The sequence below is a fragment of the Oenanthe melanoleuca genome, chromosome 1 (genome assembly GCF_029582105.1).
Source record: "Oenanthe melanoleuca isolate GR-GAL-2019-014 chromosome 1, OMel1.0, whole genome shotgun sequence".
Taxonomy (NCBI): Eukaryota; Metazoa; Chordata; class Aves; order Passeriformes; family Muscicapidae; genus Oenanthe; species Oenanthe melanoleuca.
This window is the reverse complement of record NC_079333.1, coordinates 46,019,787-46,044,153: the sequence shown is the minus strand read 5'-3', so window position 1 is coordinate 46,044,153 and position 24,367 is coordinate 46,019,787. Positions and strand designations below refer to the sequence as shown.

The window sequence follows — 24,367 nt, the reverse complement described above, 5'->3', positions numbered from 1 at the left end:
GAGAGGGGCTGGCGAGCAGCGGGAACAAGCCCCGGGTGGGGAAGGGAAAAGCCGAGCTCCCCGCGGGACGGCCGTCGAGGACAGCGCTCCTGCTGCCAGCGGCGAGCCCGCCCGGCCGCGCTGCCCCTCGCGGGTGGCCGGAGCTCGGTCCCGCTGCCAGGGGCTGCCCGGCAGGAGAGCTGGCGAGGCCGCTCCTAAGAGACCTTTTCCTGCTCGGGAAGTGCTGATTCATCAGCTTTGATACAGATATATAGGTATTCTTCTGCCTTTTTTTTTTTTTTTTTTCCCTCTCTTTCTTTTCCCCAGGAAAGTGCTAATTTCCCCACATTATTTATCTCTGCCTAGGAGGTTCTTATGCCCAGGATGAAATAGGCACAGGCATGGGACACCCACCCTGGATACAGGAAATGTGGATTCAGATCCTTGCCAGGCTTCCTTCACAGCTTGAGTTTGAACTTCGGCGTCCTGCCCCTCCACGGGCTCCTGCGGTGACCAGCTCCGCTAGGGGACCGGCTTCCTCTTTCCTGTCGGAAAGGTTTTCCATTGTGCAAGCCCACTGCCCAGGGAGAGGGTGGACTCTGTGAGCCGGGGCTGTGAGAAAGACCCTGGTTCACCTTCCTGTTCATGTGCACCCTAGACCAATCCCAGTGGGAATAGCTTGGCTTGCTTAGGGGCTCTGGGTGCTGGGGACAAACATCCCAGTGGTCAGCTCAGGTGCTCTAGGCATTGCAAAGTTCCTTCTCCAGTTTGGCTGAGTGCCCTTACAACCATTTTGCTGGAAATTCATATCCTCCCCATGTACAAGAGATTGTGCTCAAATCAGAATTTCAGTATTTTCAGACTCATTGGCTTTCTTGCCTTTTTTTGTTTGTTTTCTAGAAAAGCATTCTTGCTTAGCTGTGTTTGGACATCTCAAATAGGTTGATCAAACTTCTTCTGGGCCACTAGCAGAGCTCTCCCAAGTTGTGTTTCATGGAGAATTTTAAATTTACTCTTGAAGTGGTGGGATATTTGGTACCATGCATCTTTCTGTGCTGTCCCTCCTGTGTCACCCTCCTTCACTGCTTGTTCATTGCCTACATTTCTTGCTCAGGCTGCCCACCACTTCCCATTTCCAGTACTCTTAATGAAATCAAATTCATCACTGGTCCCTGTTGTAATTCAGTCTCTGCAGGTGCCTGCTGAGCTTCCATTTACTGACAGGTTCTAGGGGAGATTCTCAGAAACAATCAGTGTTCAGAAAGAACCTAAAGAGACCTCCACAAGGAGGAGACAGAAGGAGGTCTTTCAGCTCACAGAAGTCTACTTAATAATTTAAAATTCTCCAAAGCAACATGAAGCCTACAAGCTGTGAGATTTGCCATTTGAAAAATGAAATTAAGGAAATTAAATTCATTTGACATGTGTGTGTTGGGCACACACATATTTTGGTTGAGTTGGGAAAGAACAATACTTTTTTTCTGGGTTTTACATAGTACTCTTGTATGTTTTCTTTATATCTTATAATTATTTGTTCCACAAATTCTATTGCATATGCTTGCTAGTGACTGTACATGTAATGGTCAACATGAGTGTGGTTGCTGTGTTAAGTTCAATCTCACAGTCATTGGTATTACTATAATTTTAACCACTAGCATTTGGGATTGTGAAGGACTGTGTTTAATCCCTGAAAACATCAGACCCTGCAGCCAATATGCCATGTTTCCAGAAACATAAACTGATGGTTTAGCTGCATTTCCAGCTGGGTTTCTGGCTTTCCACACAGAAGTGGCACCTCACAATTTACAGCTAGAAGCCAAATAGACTCTATTGCAGTCTTATCTGTGAACAGCACTATATGATCTCAGTTATTTCAGTTGGAACTGGAGCTAGAAGCAAAATCCCCAGTGGATTTTTCAATTTCACGGCCAGCTGGAAAAAAATGAAGGAAGAAATTCCAGGTCAAATCTAATCAGTGTTGAGGTTAATTTCTTGCAATAACTAACCTCTTTTCTCTGAAAGTGCTGTTAAGGTTTCAATTTGATTTGAGTACTTCCTGAAGCAATGACACAGACAGAATGGTCCAATTTGGGATTAGGGCTGGATTTATTAACAAATTTAAGAAAAACAGGCTTTCCCACTTCTTCCAGACCTTCACAGAAACGGGGATCCCTAAAAAATTCCAAACTGTATTCGCATAAAGGAGAAGAGTTAGGCACTGCTATATAGCAGAGATTTTTAAAAAACATGTGTATGGGGTTAAAGCATTGAACTTTCTGACATAGCTGAAGAAAATCACTTACACAGATAACTGATGTTTTACCAGACAGGTGTTTCTCCCATGTACTCCACACAAAGCTAGATTTCATTCTCTTACAGCTGGAGTAAATCTGAAGCAACTCCTTTGGACTGGGCTAGCATCTTCTAGATTTGCAGTTTGTGTTGGACAAAATCAGGAATTTGCCTGTGCTGTACTAAAGATCTTCGTATCCAGAAGCACCCGATATATTTAGAACCCTAAAAATTTGTGTTTGAGGAGATTTGAGAGGTCTTTTTGGTGGTGTTGGGGTTTTTTTTTGCATCCAAACAATAACAAACAAGCTGTCTGTTTTTTGTCAAAAGCTTCAAAACCTGAAATCAGTAGCCCTTCACACTGTATGGGTGTACAGGACAAAAGGAAATTGTCCAGATTTGCAGGACAGTTGATAAGTCCTTACACTTTAAAGTGGTTTGGAAACTTCCAGCACACTGTTTATCAGCTTGCAAGTTTTCATGTCTGACTGAGACTGGGAAAGGAAGAAGCTTGGCAGATGAAGTTCAGTGTTTCAGAACTCTGTGTGCAGAGGCTGTGGTGGGACTTCAGCAGCAAAATTGTTCCTTTGAACCCCCCAGAGTCAGGGTTTGGGACTTCCTGCTGCAGGCCCAGAGGGAATGGAAAGCAAGACTGCTGCAAGAGTAGGTTTTGCATGAAATGCCCAATCACAGCCACCTCTGCTCCTGGAGACACGTCTCTCCTGTTGGTGTGAGACCTCCAGAAAGCTCTCTCCAATGACATGCTTCATCTTTAGATCTCATCCCTGCCCCCAGTAATCTCTTTTTGTCCCTCTACCAATATTTTTAAGAATGTATAGAAATATTTCTGTATATATTTGAGCATTAATTCTACCCACAGACAGAACCAAGCTCTTCTCTCTTTGCCTTTGTGATGCATCCTTACTGCATGTGTTCCTGCAACTGGGAAGCAACCTTTCCCAAGCATCCTCAGCTGGGAATGGCCTGACCTCTTGATGCATCATGGGGAACTGCTTATCCTAAAACTGGTCCAGTGATTGTCAGGAAGGTGCCTGCACAGCTTTCTCTTACTGAGATGCAGAAGTTTGGTTTCATTCCCCTATGGCTGGAGATCAGTACTGCATAAATCCTGGTGCTTAAAAGAGAGGACTATGCTGCAAGCAGGAGCTGGAAAAGTGAAAGTGCAGTCATTAGTGCTCTCTCTCTCTCCAAAGCCAGGCATGGCATAATATCACACCTTTGTGACCAGCAGAATGAACTCATGATAGAACTAAGCAAAGTGCTAACAGATTGAGAAACCAACAGTGAGGGCAAAGAGATTTGAAACTATCGATTTCAGAGGTACTTTTGTCTGAAACATATGTCTTGAGCCATTGAGATGCATGGAGAAATTTGGACAGGGAATGTGGATGACTTTTTCTTCTGCATTCAGCCATATTTGCATTTGAGGTGTTTTTTGTGTGGCACAGTGCATGGAGATGTGCCAGACTAAAGATGAGGAGGAGGATGGTTTAGTTTGTGGTGCATCAGTGTGTTCAATACCATTATAGATGTTTGTGCAGTAGTTAATAGATTAATTAATCATCTTTCTCAGACTTTGGTTTGTCTTGTGTTCATGTTGAAGCAAAAGGCTCGAGTTCATGGTGAGCTGATTTTACTCTGTTGTTTTCCCCTCAAATCACAAAATCCATATCCACAATGTTAAATCACCCCTGTAACATATTTAGAGCATAATTCAGTGTGGTGTTGTTGACATGGATTTCTCTTGGCATGGCTTTTCTGGGTGGTGGGGCTGCTTTTCCAGCAGTCACTGATATGTGGCACTAAGCACTTGTGCAATACAACTTCTTTTTAAGTTGTATTCCATCTTTCAGAGCTATGGCCTTGAAACAAGGTTTTCTTTGCTGTTGGAGCAGCTGAAGGGTGGGCAAGGGCCTGGAAGGCAGCTGCTTTAGGATTTCAGTGGGTTGAAGGTGCTGTGGCAGTGCAGTGCTGTTATTTCCATTCCATACCTGGAAGAGGGTGAAGCAGGCAGGGTGCAGGGTCCTTGAGAGCCAGGGACCTGTGAGCAGATGTCTCTGCTCCTCAGATGTTCTCTCAGGAAGCCTGTGCTCTGGGAACAGACCCCCTGCTTAGTGCGTGGGGAGAGAAGGGATGAGTGTGAGGGCACTTCATGAGAGGAATTTCACAATTTCACATAGCTCACTTAAGCGTCCTTCCTGTGGGATCCTTCCTTGACACAGAGTGAAGGAATTCACCCCTTTTGTTCCCATTGTCATTCCTCTGTGGAAAAACCTCTCATCAGGATCACCACAGACTAATGTTAACAGAAGCGTGAGAGTTGCCATCCTGGATCAGTCAAGGCTTTTTTAGCTTCATGTCATGTCTTCAGTGGTGTCCAGCATCTGATCTTCAGGAAAGATTCAAGAAGTCTTGCAGGAAGCAGTTATATGATAAAACTCTCAAGAGGGGAATTTTTTTATATTTTTGTAGTATGATCTAAAATCCAATTATTTCATAAGAAGCCATGGTATTGAGGGACAAGGAAACTGAAATTTAGTTGTTGTCTATGTTTATGCAAACGGATATTACATAGTGGAAATAAATCACACTAAAATGTATAATAGAGAACTTTCTTGTTCTGTTGTGCTGAAAGTGTTTGAAGCACCTTTCTTTGACTCATGCAGTGCTGCAATTGACAATCATCCTAATCTATAAGTATCAATGGTTATAATTTCCTAATGCAACTGAGCTATAGGCAATCTTGGCAGATTTCTGCACTTGCATCTATCTCCTTAGACTTGGTGCTTTAGATGGCATTTAACAGCAAAGTGGATTTTGCTCCTAAGCCATTGCAAGGGACTCCTCTGTGCAGACTGTTCCAGTTCTTCTCACCTCTATTTTAAATTGCTGTGCTGCATTGTGTTCTTGCTCTTGTTTAGGACCCAGGGCCTTTACTTATAGCTCTGCTTTATAGGTTTAGGTGGGCTGGATGGAAAGTCAATTCCTCACTTTTGTTTTTGGAGCACTACATGAACAGTTCACTGTAACAATGGAGCTTTGGAAATAATAACCATCAGCCTTCAGCACAGTGCAACTCCTAAAACTTTGCTTTACGTTTTCTTTTACATAGTTTCTAATTTGTTTCCGTGCTTACAGCTTAGTGATTGCTACAGCCCCAAATGAGTTTGGCAGACCTGTGTTGCTGGCTGAGCAGGTAGAATACTAGCAGGTAGGCAGTTTGTCTGTCTTTATGAAAGTTTTCCAATTCAGTCCTATTATATTGCTTCATTTGTCCTGCCAGGTAATCTGTTAGAAATTTTAGGTATCAAACTGGTAAAGAAATTTGTTGGTTTTTTTTTTAAGCTGATCATTTACTCATTTGGAGTAAAGACCAAGTAAGTAAGTAAGGTGGACACAACAGTGGTATTTCTCTTATTTCTCAACACACATCACAAATATGTGTGTATTTTGCCTTTGGGGTGTGGTTTACTGAAGTGGTCCCACAAGGGCTCATGATAGAGGTGTCAGACTGTGCATTTGGATATCTGTTTTCAATTCCATGTGCTCAATGGGAAAGAAAAAGTTTGTGGTTATGGTTGGTTTTATTTCTTCTCTGTAAATATGCTCTCCTTATACAGCTAATGAAATGAACACCTTCATGGGCTAGGTATTGGCCAAGATGCTCCTTTCAGATCCTGTATTTCTAGAGATATTAAAACTTGATGGATACAACAGGAAACCAAGATTATTTTTCTCTCAGATCTCTGGCTGTTAAATATTGAAATTTATTTTTCATTGGCATTATATAAAGTGATTATGCTCATGCATGGAAGTTACCTGGTGAGTTTAGGGCAAACAAGACACAAACTTCTGATGATCTGGTGAAGCAAGTGCCTTCAAGTGGGTCTTGTGGGACACAGAACATGCAGCTGCCCAGGTATGATGGGATAATGTCAACAATTTCATTGGTCATACCTGGAATGAACTTTATGTCAAATAAGTGGCTGAAGTCTCAGTTTGTTTAATTTCTTTCATCTAAACTTTTAAATGAACAAACCCTCCCTGCTCTATATTAGAAAGGCTTTACCACAAGCTTCTATAAAACCAACCTGTCCCAGCTAGGGCAAACACTGGCAAAATGTTTGGCAGTTATTGGGGAAATACATATTAGTTTTAAATTGCAGCTATTGGCCATATTGGCATGATATTGTGTACTGCTCAGAAGTGCTAACAAAGTATCATCAGAACTACTGCATCATTTTCAGCAACTGGGTGTTTTGCTTTGGCTCTATAGCATTTAATCTTACATCAGTGTGTATGCTCATCTAGGAATAGCAAATGAATACAGAGAGTAAATAAATTATAACTTGCTCTGAGACCTGGAACTAAAAAAAAAAATACATTTCTATGCCTATGAAGGCCTGTTTTGGAGAGTTGCATGTCCATTTTCCCTACTGACAGATTTTAGTTCCACAGCCTGAAGTCATGGTCAAGGCTTTTAGTCTGTCCAGACCTCATTTAATTTACTGTTACCAACCTTATGCTGCTCAGACTCTACTATGGTGTGAATCACAGAGCAGCCCAGCTTTGCCATCCACTAACCCATCTTTTATTTATTTATTTATTTTGGCTGGCTGGCTGTTATATCCTAATGGTACTTTAAATTCGTAAATTATGATTGAGATTGATCAGGCTTAAGCATTTGATCCAGAAGTCACTTGTCATGTGTTGCCAAGTGTCAGACTGGATGAATGGAATGTCCCTTTTGGATCTGTAAGGGATGAACCAATGAATTGATAACTTTTGTGCCTCTATGCATGCTTAGTAATTAAATAGCATCCAATAAGTTTTCTTGGTCTTGAATGCAAAAAAGAGGAAAGTTAGAAGTTTCAGAAGAAGTTTCAGTTTCACCACAGAGATATTTGCAAGTGATGTCTCTGTTAAGGAGTGATACAGCTTGAGCTGTTGTTTCCACCCTGAGGGTGTTTCTGTCTGCCAGCTATGTACCAGCACATGTGGTGCCTCTCTCTGCACAGGAGGAAACCAACAAGAAACAAGTACAAAATACCTCTGAGTCCAGGGACCTGTATCTGTTAACACTTGTAAATCCCCATGGCTCTTAATTGACCTGCAAAGTTCTGCTTCAGTAGAAATAGTGGTTACATTTTGCTGCTTCAGATCATGAGTTTGCTCATCTGGGCTGTTGTCAATGTCATTTTGGGACAGAGTCACACCTCCTTGCTCTCTCACAGTTAAGCTGCCCTAGTTTCTCTTCTGCAGGCTTCAGGCTTGAAGTCTGGATTTACTTCAGAGAAGTGCTGTGAAATTAAATGACTGTGAGGTTTCCCTTAGAATGAGGACTTGGATGGCATCTGCAAGACCTGGAGATAGCACTTTGAGTCTCAGGGTGGCTCATGGTTTGGCACTGCAGGTCTTTCCTGAAGACTGTTGTGAAGTACAGGGGCCATGGAGAGGGTGCTTTCACCCCTGGGAGCAGGAACCAGGCTGTGCTCCCTTCTTTGCCTGTACCTGAGCATCAGAAACCAGGTGACAGATGAGATGGGGGCTCTTGAAGAGTGTCTCCTTCCAGCAGTTTTTCCTAGCCACCAGCACCCACAGAATCAGAAAGCCTTATTATCCAGGGTGCCCCCTTCTCCCTCTAGTCCTGTGGCAGGATCAGACTGGACAGTTACCCATCAAACAGGAAAACAAAACTTTCTTTTCCATTTACCACGCAAATTTTAAGACAGCTCTCCCTAAAAGTCCTGTCTTTATAAATGCAAGTATTAATGCTGAGAGGATCTCAGTGTTGATTAAACTAGGAGAACCTGTTAGTCAAGCTTCTTCATATGCTCAGATGTGAGTCAAACTTTAAGTGGCTCTTAAGAGTTGACCAGAAGTTTTTTTTCTCTATATATGCCTTTTTCCTCTTTGAGAGTGAATTGGTGTAGTAATGTAATTGCAATTATTACGAATAGGTACAACTGTTTGACCAAAAGAAATAGTTATATTTACTTACAGAATGGATTGAAGAAGCTTTTAAAGAGATGGTAATAGAGTTGCTTGTCAAAAATATCTCTGAAATAAAGAAAACTCTTGATATCCCAGATTTCCTTACAAAATGGATTGAAGCCATATACTAACTAGTGACTGTGTTCTGGTGAAGGTGCTGCTGCAGATCAGCCAGCTCATTTTCACTGGAGAAGCAATGAAAGTCAACCCACTGGGTACTGTCATGTTCCTTTACATTTTCTCTGGATTCTGCAATTGCTCATTGTTGCACACATATGGATATTCCCATTCCCTTCAGTGGAATGACTCCTAGGGAAATGCTCATAAGCCAGTGTAAAGTCCTGGGCTGCATCTGGACTGAATGTCCAACGTTTTAAGCAGCACAGAGAGGTGGAGACCCTGTTAAGAAATAACCTGGCCTCTCCTTCCAATGCAGGAGTGTCCTCTACAAAGTACATTTTTGCTGAACACTTGAATCAGGAGGAAATGATATTCGATTGTAAAACCCTCAAAGGCTCAGTTATGTTTCACAAGGGGTAAAGCATGTGCAAATCCAGCAGTGACTGAAACAATTACTTCATGATGGATAACTTTATTGCCCGCAGATGGCACTTTAAACCCAGAAGGTCAGATTCTTTGTACACACTGAAGTTGCAAAGATAAACTGATCATTCTCCTTAACCTTTCATTGTGCAGGTGAAAAAAAGATTAGTCAACGTGTTGAGGATAACAGGAGTGGCTGGAAGACAGTCACAGCCCAAAATTATGGAAAGATGTTAAAAAGCCATCAAATCTGTTAACTTCAAGGAAATTTATAATAACTTCTAATTTTGTAATTTTTTAAGCTACGTCTTAAAGCTAGCTTTTGGATTTCCTTTATTTAGCCAGAAGTAGCAGAAACTCCCTGTGTATGAAAAGATATTTAAAAGTAGAAACTGGGAAAATTGGCATGGGAATAATAACCCAGATCATGGTCTCAATTTTGAGTTCAGCAAATATATCATCTTTAAGAGAAGCGAAGATTTAGCAGAAATCAGTGGAAGTTTCATCATGTGTGCATGGTTACTCATTTGTCTGTAGAACTGGACACATCATATTGGAAAAATACATACAGATTCATTTATTTTATCTTTTTTTTCACTACTTGTCATCAGAGAGTTTTTTGGTAATTATAAATTTTATTTACTTAATTCGGAAGAAGATCAGTTCTTTTTTGTGGGGCAGAAATTAATTGAAGAAAGTTTTCCTTTTTTTCCCTTGCAAATCACAGATTTCTCTCTGCTGTCATAAAAAAATATTTGTCCTCCCCTTACTTTACTTAGAATGGCTAACTTTTGCAATCTAAATTAATATTTGCTCATTAATTAAACAACCCCACAGACTGACTTTCACATGTATCTAATAAGCCTTCCATAACAAATAAAATGTGTCCGAAAAAATCACTCCTTTCCCAGTGGGAGGAGATTCCTCAGTTATCAGGATTAATTAGTTCTCTGGTTGTCAGATGAAAAGAAGCTGCACCCCTCAATGTAGGTCAGTGTGAGGGTAGGCTGCTGATGGTCTCCTAGTGACAGGCACAATGATAAGTGAATGTGTCCTGTTGAGCCATGACCCTTCAGAAAAGACAGTGTCAAGTAAAATGCCCACAGAAGATACATAGAAGGCATAATCTGCTTCTAAATATTGACAGTAGGAATTTCCCTGCTATTCTCCTTCCTTTTTCTTTCCTGGTAAACACGTCAAACTCTATTGCATTTGTGCTCTGCATCAGTTTTGGAGCATTTAAAAATGTAAGGAAGCTAATGACCCATGAATACATAGGATGTCAAATAAAGCTATTTTTCTTCAAGACATAGCATCTTGCTGGTAAAAGCATTGTCTCCCATACTTGTAAAAGCAACAATATTGGCTTGAAATAAGACCTCAGCTTTTCATCAGTGAAAAACTAAATAAATGAACATATAACCAGGCTTGTATCTATTGCCAAATACACTGACATTAAGTCTTAAATGTTACTATGATTAACTACTGGAGTTAAGTGTTTAAAATATACTTGAATTCAATGATGAAATGCTGGCTTTTGTCAATGGGAGCAGAGTTAGGCAAACACTAAGCACTCCTTAAATACCACACACAATATTTATAAATACTGTGCTGTCTTTTAGATACATGTTAAATGTGTAAAAGGGCAAAAGCTTGAGTATATATCCAGTATATTTGGGTTTCTTTTTTGCCTACAAGATAGGTAGGTGGTTTTGTTATGTTTTTACTTTCATTTTTAATAAGTCTGAGGCAGATCTGGCATACAGGCTTCCAGGGTGCCCTCTTTTCATGTGTCATTTAAGATAGATCTTAAGGTTTTTGTGTCTTTATATCCCTGTAAAGTTATGAAGAGAAAACCTTGTAGCATTTATGATGGTTTCTTGCTCGTCACCTTTGGCAGACTCAGAAAGCAGTGCCAACAGCAAGGCCAAGCACTCAGCACCAAAGGCATGACCAGGCACCACAGACTTGCTCTCCTGTCTTTCTGTCAGCACCTGTCACTCACATGGGTTTTTCCAATTTCCCACCAGTTTTACACGGGAAGCAACCTACATGTTGCTCTCCAGCAACTAGGTTGAGAGTTGCAGCTCTAGCAGCTGGGCTTTGATCCCGATGGTTTCCTCTGGCAGACCATCACTGATGTTTTTTTCATACATATTGAACTGCTTGTAAACACTGGTGCATGCCTCTCAGCTTTTCCAGAGCCTCAAATATGGAGCAGTTCAGGGAAGCTTGAGGTCAACTTTTCCCCGAAGTAAAAACCGAGATTCATAAAGCTGGATATAAACTCTGCCTTCTTGGGAGAGCATCTGACCCTTCAGTTCTGGGATGACAAGAGGAATGCAAATGAAATGAGGGAATGTGGGAGTTTCACAAAACTATCAGATTGTTTAGCTGGAGGATGTTGACAAACCCTCTCAACCAGAGTGCCTGGGTTGCTCTCCAAGAAGCTGCCTAGGCTGTTGTAACATCTTATCTCAATTTCTCAGTGATTAGCCTCAGAGGCATTGTTGCAGAATGGTGAATGAGAAGACTCATAGACTGCAAGCATCTATGGGAAACTATCCCATGAAAGGACTGAGTGCACTTTGGGGAAACCAGCCCTTCAGAGCTGAGATCCCTAAAGGGCAGGTGTGAAAAAATGTATGTTTGCAATGCATATCACATAACAATTACTTGTTCAAAGATTTGCTGCACCATTTTTCTCCGCTCTTACCAGCTGTCAGAATATATTAATTTCTAGTTAGAAATATGATTGTCTAGACAATTCTCAAGGGAAGTCTGTATGTATGTACAGTCTCACCACTCAAATCTGTGGTGTTATTTGTGGTGCAGTCCAGAAGACCTCTTTATCCTGAAAAGTTATGCCCTTGCTTGTGGCTTGTGCAAGTGAGCTATTTTTGTTTACATCTATGTTCAAATGTACCCTTTAAACTTGTTTTGAATCAGCACAGATTACAGAATATATCAGAAAACTACTGGAGCCACATCTTAAATAAAATATACAGGGCTAAAAAGAAAGCTCCTGAATATGGAGCAGCCATTGACTTTGACATGTTTATATATCCAAATTTTAGTCACCAGTCTCAGCAGAAACCAGCATCCAAAAGTTCCTTCTCTAGTCAACAAAAGAGGGAGAAATTTCTGATGGGTGATATGTAGCCCCAAGTAAGGTTCATGCATTTCTACTATGTTTGGTGCACACAGCTGTTCGTACTTGGCTGTGGCAGAGACCTTTTGGAAGGACTTAAAATAGCTAAACTAAATCTGTACTTAACTGAGTTCTAGAAGAAAAATCTCCATTACCCTTGACAATGAGATGCTGCTTCTTCCATATGTTGACAAATACTTTCTCTTGGGGTAAAGTGGTTTGGGATAATTGCTGTTGCTCTCTATCAAAGCCGAAATCTTTACAAGTTACACTTGAGTCCCAATTAGACTACAACTGATTTTCAACATTTTTACATTGTGTTCCCAACTTCTGGGACATTTTGCTGTCAGTGCAAGGGCAATGGGATGGATCCAGCACTGTTTCTTCCTTAAGGCATGTTCTTCTGTCAGCTTGCCATGAAAGCTTTTGTGGTCATAGCCTATTATAGGGCAAAGATAAATCATGATGTCTTTCTAGGCAGCATCTCCCAACTTGATGAGAGGGAAGATCTCATGTTCTTCTGGTTTTCTGACCATGGGCCATTTTCATCCTATAAATGCCTCCATGTAGCCTTCACAAGCCCACCTGGATGTTTTCAAGTGTCTGAAGCTTCATGTTTTACCGACACCAAGGGTTTCACCTGTGCCAGAATGGTCTGGCCACAACAACATGCTTGCTGTCTCAAATAAGCAGCAAATCTGGTCTGGAAGGTGTCTTGATCTTGTTCTCAAAATTTACTGTAAAGCTCTACCTTTTGACACTGCTTCACTCACAGGATGCCAGCAGCTGGTGAGGGACCATAGGCGACAGTGCTGTGACCTTCAGTCAGGAAGGGAAGATCCTTAACGCCCTCTCACTCCTTCCACATCAGTTCCAGCCTTGCAGCAAGTTGTTTGAGGTATCTTAGAAGTCAGTGCATGGCTCTTGCCATGGGAGTGGCTGACTTTTACCCTTCCCATTGAAGAGGCTGCCATGGCTGTGTTTCCTGAGGAAATGCAGCCAATGGTGCTTGGGGGCACACTTCCTTGGTTAGATGTGGAGCCACAAGGTCCTCAAGATTCTTCATGATATGTTCAGTGAAAAATCTGAAAGCAAAGTCATTGACTGATAGCTTTCAATACTTTTTTTCTTTCCTGAGTAATGCTGCTGGAAGGTAATTTTTGTCCTGAGTCAGGGCAACGGGACTTTGCTCAAAGGCAGAGAGAGAATATGTGTGGTGAGAGAAACACAGTTTTCTTTTCCTTTCCAGTATAACAACATAAATGTGAGTGGACTGGAAGCAGAATTATTTGTCCTTGTTAATGTTTTGATCTTTTCTTTGTTTTTCTAGGATCTAGTTCAGGATCAAAACTAAAAGTCCCTGAGCTGAGTATAAATGGGATACAGCACGTTGTTCAAGCCGGCCAGACTTTAAATCTCACCTGCAGGTAACCAGCTGAGCTGGATTATGATACTTTGGCAGGGACTTCATACACCTGACACTTTCTTTTTTTTGTAACTGAAATTAGAAAAAAAAAAATTAAACCTTATGCTGTGGGGAAAGGTGGGGAGTGAACTTCAATGGCAATTGTTTAATAGTTCTTTGTTGTTTCTGTTGTTGTTTTTGGAAAATAAGATAAAAGAGAGCCCCATAAATAGCCTGATATAATAAAAAAGAAAGCTTGGGAACTGGAGCTATATAATTGCAGCCCAACATAATTGTTTCTGCTTCCTTATCTGTGTTTGCAGGGGGGAAATGGTTCATTCATGGTCTTTGCCTGAAACCCTTAGCAAGGATAGCGAAAGGCTGAAAGTAATTAAATATGCCTGTGGAAGGAATGGGAAGCAGTCCTGCAGCAGTCTGACCTTGAGCAGAACTCAAGCAAATGACACTGGAAATTATAGCTGCAAATACCCAACAAGTCCAGCAAAAAAGAAGAAGGAATCTACAGTCTATGTGTTTATTAACGGTAAGATTAAGTTTTTTTAACACTGCTTGGTACTTGCTCTTCAATACAGCAAAGTGGAAAAGTAAGGCAGGTCAGCTGTGGCTGAGTTTTGAATTACATTTTCAGCCTTGCATGGTGTTAATTTGCCAATTAATATATAGAATCTGCTTTCTCAGAACTTGCAAATACAAATGGTAGTCTTTTATCAGTTAGGGAAAAAATGAAGCAAGAAAATGACCCAATCCAACCACTTGCCTAGAGCAAACAGGAGTCCAGATGGAAGTGGACTACAGGTGAACATGTGAAATGGGATCAGAATCCCATTGAATGTGATGTGATTTCTAGGCAGCTGAAAGATGCTAAAGCTGTCTGTCCAGATCACTTACTTGCCTCATGCTGCAGAAAATTACTATTTGCATGTGAAGTTGTATTTAAAAATGTCCTCTGTTATCCATCTCACACATACTGAAAGAATCTAGAATGAATGGAATGAAATTAAACACAGAGTTATGTTCAGCAAACAAGTATTGTGTAATGTATGGGAAGTGCTGGAATTAGGTCAGTTAGACTATAAAAGACATTTCTTTCTGATCCTGTTTCCTTCCAGGGTATTAATCAGACACTTCTGAGAAGAATTGAATTCAATAGGCACAACAATAAAAGAACAAATTACAGACACTTTAGGGATTTAATTAATACTTTAGTTTTTCCTTATTTTTATTTTAGAGTAAAATTAGAAGATTACTGCAGTATTTCAGGACTCACAGATTATGAAAGCTCATATTACAGAGAACGTGCTACTGGAAGTTTTCCAAATTCTGGGTCTGCTGCATCTAATGAGTTTACATCAGAGTGAATTAGCCTTTGTTTTCACTTTGTGATATGAAGAGTGAGACTGGGGCTGTGAAAAAGCAGAATGAAGTGGACTTCTCACTAGACTGATAGAAAAAAAGATAGCTCTCCCCATTACTGTGTGTTGTTTTATTGAGCACTATTGGCTATTTCTGCTGTTCATCCTACTTTCCTTCATCTGAAATACTCTGCAGAGTGTTTTTGTCACCCAACTCTTTTCATGTAATTCTCTGTAAATCCAACAACAGATGTGTCCATGGAAGAATAGCCAAATAGGATATTCTTTTAGTGGCCAGCAGACCACAGCCTAGGGAAATGCACAATTTCCTTGGATGCCTTTTGCAAGTTTCCCATCACAGGACCTTCTTGGACGTCCCACCTTGGATGTCATCCCTGTCTGAGACTGACCCACAGACCTCTTCATCCTCAGGAGAAGGACCTCCCTGCCAAACTGGCTTTACAACACAGGGGATGCCCTTGCATTCTCTTGGTTTCTTACCTGTTTGAAGAATTACTTCTTCTGGAGCCTAAATTTTTACAAATGAGACCCACAACCAGTCTTCTAACTCTTCACTGCTTCCCAACTTGCATGTGGCTTGCCTGCATCTAAAAGGGACTGTGAACCAAGGTTACCTGCAGAATTCACATGGTGATGGAAGAGAAACATTTGATTGTGGAAATTGTTTTAGGACAGTCCTACACCAATCCCTATCCTTCCATCCCCTCTAATAATTTAAAGAAGGCTGCTGAAGTGTCTTGGTTTTGTTGGTTTTTCAGGGACATTCAGTCATAAATTTTGATGTCACTCTGAAGAGACAGCTAGATTTTATAACTCCTCCTACCTTAATTGCCAAAAAAGTAGTAAAATGTTTAGGGAACAAACCTGTAGCAACCTTAGACCTCTCTGGCATGTTAATTTTCTGAATTTGATAATCACTTTGATTGAAAACAAGTTTCTTAACATTGAAGTGTTAATTGTCTCCCAGGAAAGTTAGAGAAAACTGTGGATAACGAGGGAGGCTGCAAGCTGACTGTTGCTTTCTGTTATTGCCTATTGAAAGTGTCAATCTGCCCTAAGGTGGAAAAAGGTCTATTAGTCTTCCAAAACTCTACAGTTTCAGGAAGAATTGTTGAGTGAGTTAGAAAGAAACAAGACACTGAGTACCAAAACTCACCCTTAAGTGTAGCATTAGAAAAAGTATTTTCTTTCTCTATGCTATCCCATTATCTTTTTTCTACCTGTCTCTTAATGTAAGTCACTGCTTCTGTGAGCATGCATGAAATTCAATTATCTAGCTCAAGTGGGGTTGAGATGGGGGTAACAAAATCCTCTGTGAAGACTCTCTTTCCTGAGTTTAGTTTTACTTTGCATTAATTTGTGGGTGTTTAGGAAATAAACATTTGTGAAATTTGGGTCCCTCCTAGTTTTGTATTGTTTCCTGTGACAGGACGTTGTGTCAGTCCATTTCCCATATTAGCTCCATGTGGATCACCAAGGTGCCTGTTTCCCATGTCTTAGCATGCTGCAGATGAGAACAAATAGTTGCTATTTACAAACACAGAGTCCGAATCAGGAAAGTTGATATTGTTTGTACAGGAAGTCATCACTTATTGTTTTAAAAATGTTCTTCATTTCCGTAATTGGAGTGATACTGACTATGAACTGGATTTAAAAAAAAAAAAGCTCAAAGACTGCACCACAATAAACCCAGTAAGTCCTTTGGTTCAGTGATGAATGCATGCTACAGCAGAAGATGATCTGGTGTAGACCAAAACAAGACTCAAGGCAATGGGAAGGATACTGCACGTCCCACTGGCCCCGGGATGGCTTGAAGCATTTCTGAAGTCTTGCTTTTGGGGGTCGAGGAGAGGCAGGCTGGTGACTTGCCTTGGAGGAGCTAGTGCTGACACCACCCTGCTTTCAGCTGGAGAGGTCACTACTGAGTTGCAGAGGGGAGTGAGTGCACAGAGTGTCTCTGCAACTCTTGACCCCACACAGCTCAGGAATTGAGACATTAAGCTAGGGAAATTAATTCTCTTAAGAGTCTTCAACTTTGCCTCAAGAAAACTGATGGCCTGACTTCCCCCACAAGCCATGGGAAAAATCTGAAATGAAGCAAAGCTTCTTTGCCAGTTTCTGCACTGTCTCGGACCCAAAACTGCTCAGAGCTTTGTTTTGTAAGGGAACTGCAACCTAACAGTAAAAAGGAAAGGTTTGCAATGAGCGCTCACTGCATACATTGCAGTGAGGCATGGGGAATTTTCTGCTTGAGAAGAGATAATGATGGAATAAAGACATTCAAGAAAGACCAAATTATCAGCAGGCTGTTCTGAATCCTATGTAAATTTCCCTGGGGACAGTACTAAGGGCTTTTCTTTCTGTTTGCTTTGTCCCAATATCTCCAAGGCACTTTTCAATTGCTGGAGCTCATTCACTGTCTTCAAAAATGTGCAGTAATCTTAATTCTCTACTCTCATAATTTCTTGCCTTTGAACAGTTGCTCCCATGGTATGATAGAGGAAAAGCTTGTAAGCTCAATTACATTGTTATAGCAAAGTTAGGTTTTTGCACTAATTTAACCAAACCGTGATTCAAGTTGAAGTGTTGCTATTTTTCTGGGATGAAGACTGCTTTTGGCTAGTAATATACAAGAGTAAAATCTTAATTCTGCTGCAACAGAAAAGAGAAATCTTGTCAAAGTAAAACTGTATTTGGCTCTAGGGCAGTAGCCCATTTCTTAGTGTTCTCCCTCTCCTTGTCTCCTCATAATCCTGCAGTGTATGTCGTCTGGTCACTTCTCCTTGCAGAACGAGACGTTTTAAAATCAGATCTCTAGGCTGGGTTAGTTGTCTATTCTCTTTCTATACTTAACAGAGAACAAAAGGAGCTTCTGGCATGTAGTTTTCATCACTGACTTTTCAAGAGATCTGGATAACAAGCTTAGAATAAATTTCTTGATTTGAGATGATTTAAGCCAGGTGAAGCAAATCAGAGCTGTGTAATTAAAGGTACAAGTCCTGAGAGTACTTGTGCTCACCAATGTGTACAATGTCAAATATGTCCACTAGTTATATGCATTTGGTTTGATGTGTGTCTTGGGCTCAGCATTCCCAAATAAAGGGCTGTATTGTTAGGGAATTGTTCAAAATGTAAGCCTTTGAAATCCCAAAACATCTGGGGTTCTGAGCTCTGAAGTTGTACGCTGCAGGTTCTGCAGAGTTTTAGAACATCCTGGGCATCTCCCTGGGAGGTCCTGCTGCTGACAGATAGCTGGATCCAGACCCAGAACTGACATGCATTTAAGATTTGGCTTGAATGGATTGACTCCTGTAATCCTGAAGATACTATTGTTGCAGAATATGGAGGGTATCCAAAGAGTTCTGCAAGAGGGTGTCTTTAGATCAGAAATATCAAAATAATTCAACAGGTTAAAAAAAAGCAGTAAGACAAAACACCCAGAGACCTAACAGAAAGGGAGATTTTCCTTCTTTTTCCTTTTTCTTCTTATTTACAAATAACACTCTGATTAAAGAACCTGCTAAGGCCTGGGAAACTCTTCCTCTCCTTTTTTTGTCTTTACTTTTGGCACAGTTTTAACACATGAGCAGTACGGTTTTGGCTTACGCCGTCGGAGTCAGTACTATGATAGCGCTTCTGTTCTGAAGAGGAAACTCGTTGGAATTAAACTGTGTTGCAGCTGTATCAAGTATGCAGCCACATTTTTAGTTTCTAATGAGGTTCCTGTCACAAAGCAGAGACCTCTAGGACTTGCTGACGTCAATGGCCGATAATTGCCGCGCTTTTGTCATTGTGCGCGCATGGGCTCCGGATCGAGGACACCGAGCCGAGCATGTGCAGACCCTTTGGCAGCATCCAACGCTCTGCACTCACCCCTCCATGGTCCTTCTCCCTCACCAAGGCTCATAGCTCCTGCTGAAACTCTCCAGGATGAGCCATCACAGTGGAGGGACACTGAAAGAGCGCTCCTAATATCCGTTAGCCTTTCTAGGGATTGCTTGCTGAACCTGGTAATAGATCCATTGTGGATTTCCTGGATAATGTGACTATTTTTCCTGAAGATTTTTTAACTGTGTTTTATTTGTGTCGTGGTCCTGTGTTGATGGTAGCATAGTATAACTAGTCTCAAAGGAAAGCAAACCAATCTTGCCTGAAAATTGTTGTAGAATTGTATTAGAAATTCTTTGTGTCTGGATGTGCCCTAGATATAAATTAATAATCATATAAGTCCAGGTAAAAAAAAAAAAAAAAAAAAAGATGGGGAATGCTTTATGTCTCAGGTTTTCTTTCAAGGTTTAGACATACTTTTTATCTGAAAAGTGTTATTTTACAGGTAAGATGAGGCCAGAGTGGAACAACCTCTCTTCTAGAATAAGACATACAAAATGGGATTGTTCTTCTTTAAGGAAATTAGGCGTATGAGCTGGTTTAACAGGCACATTTCCTAGGGCATGATTCATCTCATGGTAAAGCAGATGTCTAAAACAGTTCAGATGAGTCCCTTTGAGAAATTCCCCTTTTCTCAGCAGGGACAACACTAACGGTTTGGCTCCTAGCTCAGTGAGAAATGTCTGTATTGTGGATGTGCAAGTGAGGCTGGAATGACTCTTGGTGTGCAAGATTCTTTTGGAATGACTTCTGAACAGCCCCAATAATTTATCTGGGATAAATAAAGTTAAGGAGGTTTAATCCTTTCAATGGAAAGGGAATGTGGCAATTGGCCCATAAACTTCAATGAAGTCTGCGTGTCTGTTCTTTACTAGAGACTGTGGTCCTTTTCACATGCATGAGGGAAAATTATGTGAATGTGATGAAAATATTTCACCTCTTTCAGCCTGAAAAGAATCTTAAGGATGAGCCAAGTGTAAGTAGGTATTTTGGAGAAACTTCAGAGGATAAGCTTTTAGAGATTTCAAGGAGCTTAGATTTTCCTGAAGAGACTATTCTTCTTGCAAATGTATGTGTAAGTCCTCTGACTTACATAGCTCAGATTATTAAAAACAAAACAAACCCAAGAACAGTAGCTGAAGCTTGTGGAAAGAAAAACCCTCTTCATCTTTTCTGAATTTGGCATTTCAGTGTTGGCTAATTTAGTTGTTTGTGCAAACCCCATAAATAGCCTAGACAGGTTACTGATACCAGACATAATATTGCTTGTGCTAAGTCTCTTATCGAGTTTTTATCTGGCTGCCAACCAGCTTAGCAAAAAAGCTGCTATTTATGCTCTTGAACAATATAGCAAATGACCTTCATGGATTTTGTGATTTCATGAGTGCTCGTTGTGGTTTCGTGTTGATTGTAACTGAGAGATACTGTAAGGAACACAGTCAACCCAGCACACAGTCATTCATTCTAGGTATAATTTAAAAATACACTGAACTGATTTTTAAAGTAACCTTTAACATAAATAAATATTCTGGCTGCCCAGCTTTCATTTTCCTAACCTCATAGGCAGCTCTGAAGAAAAAAAGAAAAAAACAGAATAAACCCAAATCAATAATTCATAAAAACAAGGCCAGCTCCTTTAGATTTTCCATTTCAGATCCCAAAGAAGCTGGATGTGTAACCTGGATGTGGTTTTCAAGATAGGTCAGTCTGTCACATTCCTTTTACACTGAGAGCTTTCTGAACAGAATTGAGTGGAGCTGGCCCAAAAGACTGCTGGTGGGAAATTTAGTCATGCCAGATGCGCTGCCAACCAGCTACGTGGGGAAGGTTCATTCACATCCCCTCAGGAAGAAATTGAGAGGAAATGTAGTGGGAGCTAACGGCAGTAGCTGGAGTTGTGATGGGAAGGAAAGAGGAAAAGAAAAAAAGGCAAGGAGAGCTATTGCTGGGGGGACAGAGGAATTCCATGCTGTTGGCAAGCCCTGCTAGGGTTCTGCTGTGTGTTGAACTTTGCCTGATCCAGGCTGGTAAAGCCCGCACCAGATTCCGATCTTGAGCCACCAAGAGTATCCATCCCGTTATGACCTTTAAGATGGAAGCAGAATAAAATCAAAGGGAATCAGGAAAAGCCTCCATGCTCATTATGAAAACAGAACTGTGCTAGGAAGCACGATGCGTATTTCTTTTAATCAAAAGCAGGAAGGCATTTGGAGCACTCGGGGCCATCGATTGCCCTCTGGCCCGCGGCGGAAGCCCCCGGTGATGTCAAAGGCAGCTCTGCACGCGAGCAGCGGGGGCACGGCGGCGCCCTGGCGCACAGGCACCGGGCTGTGCTACCAGGAGAGGCTGTGACCGAGCCTGGGAGCCGCCAAGGGCAGCCAGAGCCACCAGGCCACTTCTGGATAGCACCCTTCTCCAGGCAGGGACGTGCGTTTCCACCGAAGAGGAAGAAAGAAAAGCCAAGCGTGGTGTTTGATGCTGGTTTCCTGTCCCTGCCTGTGGAATCCTGCGAGGTCTGGGCTGCACAGCCCCCACTGCCTCGATATTTGCATCAGTCAGTGGTGATACTCTGTCTGCAGACAGCACCGGCAGTCCCCAGAGCAGCTCTTCCTCACACTTACAATGATCTGGAGATTATGGTACAGGAAACCACTTTGCAAAGCTTGCTGGTTTTGGGCAGAAGCTCTTAATTTTGTGACAAAGACAAACGAGTCTTTGGGGAGTAGTAAATCGGTTTGTCTGGTGATGTTAAGGGGCAGGTGACCTCTTCTGTGGCTGCAGTCCCTGAAACAAAAAAGGTTCTTTTCCCTGTGCTACAAACAGGTTCATTCTTGGTCTTTCCTTGAATCTACTGCAGAGGAAACGTCGGCCTAACAAGTCCTCAGGGCATTTTTTATTACATATGCATCCTCTATTACTCATAAGTTCCTTTCGCTGTCTCAGTGGACATTTAATACCTATTATTAAATAATACTTTGTGGCTTTCATTTCAGAAAGTTTGTATAACAGTTTCATTAAACCACTCCAGTAAAACTTTTTCTGTATCCTGGAGTACATTTGAGATCCTCTGCCTTAGGATTCTCACCAATATGAATTAGAGCAGAATCTGTTTCTCTTCCTTTTTGGTGTCTCAAACAAAAATATTATTGCACATAGTAAGAAAAGAGGATTCTAGGGGCAGAGCAGTTTGATGACCCTGGGAAGTGCATATCATACTTTTGAAAGACAAGCAAAAGTAACTTACTTGAAGAACTACTTGAGTGAACATAGGTCAACACGCAGAAGTTTGGGGCCAGAGCACTTGAATCAAGTGTTGCAGTTCGAGGTTTTATAAGGGATTGGTTCTTGCTAGCTTTACTAATTTCTTATCCAAGAAAGATTTCCATTGTTATTTCTAAGATTTTTGACTGAGTGGAAATAATGGGATTTGCCTGAAAAAACATTAGAGCTGTAGATAAGCACAGAATTAAGATCTTAATGTTCCGGTTTTTTTAGGAGTTAAAAACCAAACCTTATGTGAATTTGGAGGTAGTCTATCTGTGATGTGAGTCAAGCTGAAACTTCAGAACTGAACACCTGCAAAGAAGATTTGGAGCCAGAGCCTGTGGCCTGAGCCCCTCTTTGTTAAGTGGCCCGAACAATAGCGGCAGCAATGTTCCCAGCGCAAGCTATTTATGACAAAGCCCTTTGTTAAAGGGATTGTTCAAGGGACGGTAAATTACTCTGCCAAGCTTTAGTTTTGAGTCAAGAGGAATTAATGTTTTCCTGGCATTTTCATTTACCTTGTCACATAAAAAAAAAGAGACACATAGGTATTGTGATAGTGGGAAGGGGGAGAAGAATTAACTCTCTCTGGTCTGCATTCTCAGAGATGAAAATACAGCTGGATAAACACAGCAGATTCTTTCTCCTGATGCATTCAATGTGAATTTTTCCTATCAATTTCCTTGCAGGCAGCAGGAAGGTGTGCTTTGCAGGGGGTTCCTTGTAAGTGGATTTCAGCTCACTTCCCATATATTTGCTTATTCTGGTGATAAAAAGATGCAAATGGCATGAAATAAGAAGCACATATCTCAGCGGTAGAGGTGTTGCTGTAAAGGAAAAAATGTACTTAAACTGTCCTGAAATTTAAAGATTTCAAAGTACTGATACTGATATTGAATGATAAATGTATCTTCAAATAGTTAATAACAATTTGATGAACATGTTTAGACAAAAGCAAATGGAAGATTGATTCCAGGACTTTGTTTAGCTTTCATTATGGGCAGGGCTAGTCTGTTTTTTTAGTCTGTATGCAACATTACAATTCCCATACACTGCCTTAAGATGTCACATATTAACCTTTATTTCTCTTCTTTTGCAGATACAAGCAATCCATTTGTAGAGATGCACAGTAATATACCTAAAATAATAAACATGGATGTAGGAAAAGAAATGATCATTCCATGCAGAGTCACAGCACCAGACATTGCTGTTACTTTAAAAAAGGTACCTCTATCCAAGCATGCTTTGAAAGTGTTACTGTGGATAAAGTTTTTATTTGCTTATTTACAGCTATTGTAATGCTTTTGAAATATTTTAACAATTTAATATTTCTTTTACAACGTTTCTGGGTGTCAGTGTGTTCAGAAATATTTCAACCAAGGAGGATTCATTTTGTATTGCACAGAAGGGCTTCATCAAATCTCCTACAAAGGGTGGGAATTTTCTGAAGAAACTTAAACTTTTCATACTACTTTATTAAATCCTCTCTGGCAAAGGTTTCTTAAGCCCAGGAAGGAATTTCTTGTTAGGAGAAGAGATTTCCTCCCACCTCTTCCCCTGCCCTTCCTCCCTTTTCCTCTTCTGTCCTCTGGAATAGCCGGTGAGTCCCTGGAGACTTGCTGTGCCTGTACAAGGATCTTTGCAAGCCTTTGCCCTACCTCACTCCCACCAGAGACTTTGCTGCTTCCTTTTACATATTAGCTCACTTAGAAAAGGGATGGCTTTTCTTTGTGGGGAATCTTTGCAGGGAAACTGCAAAGTTTGATGTCATGGGACTAGTTTTAGCGGGGGGGGAAAAGATATTTCCATGTTTTGGGAAAACATTAGTCTCCTAGGTGCCTTAAGAGTTACATTGACAGCTAACTGAACCATATGTATGTAGTAAAGTACCTGGTATGAAGACAGAGAATGTGGCATTTTTCAAAGTTACCTTTTTTTTTTTATTAAAAATTAGGTGGAGGTGGCAAATAAGTTTTATTTCTAAATAAAGGGAGTTTTGTACATAGTGGCAATGAAAGCTCATCACTGTTAAAAGAAAAAGAGATTTGTGTCTTTGTAGACTAAAATGCAATTCCCAAACAATACCTCTGTAAGATGCTTGTCTAGTGTAACACAAGTCTTTGGTTACTCTTTGACTGCAGAGTTTTATACCAACACCACATTTTATCAATTCTTTCAAGTGCTGCTTTGCCAATATGGATATTGATTTTGCTGCTTGGTTTTCCCCTGTCAAATCCCATGAAAGAGAACAAAATGCAAAGCAAATAAAGTTGTCTGACCCAGGGCGTTACCCTATGTGTGTAGGTACACACGCACACACAAACACACACAAACTTACACACAGTCCTCCTGCAAGAAGATGCACAAGGTTGTGTGGCAGTAGAGTCAAAAGCAAGTGAGACTTAACATTCTGTAGAAGGGGTGCTGTAAAGTGGG

General features: G+C 41.0%; 1 protein-coding gene across 1 annotated transcript in view; it reads left to right on the top strand.

Moving 5' to 3' along the window:
* Positions 1–24,367, top strand: part of FLT1 (fms related receptor tyrosine kinase 1) — a 105,802-nt gene that overhangs the window by 1,241 nt on the left and 80,194 nt on the right. The window contains exons 2-4 of the mRNA XM_056487924.1: positions 13,311–13,407; positions 13,709–13,929; positions 23,031–23,155. Coding sequence (XP_056343899.1) covers positions 13,311–13,407; positions 13,709–13,929; positions 23,031–23,155 — 443 coding nt within the window. The remainder of the gene's footprint in view (positions 1–13,310; positions 13,408–13,708; positions 13,930–23,030; positions 23,156–24,367) is intronic.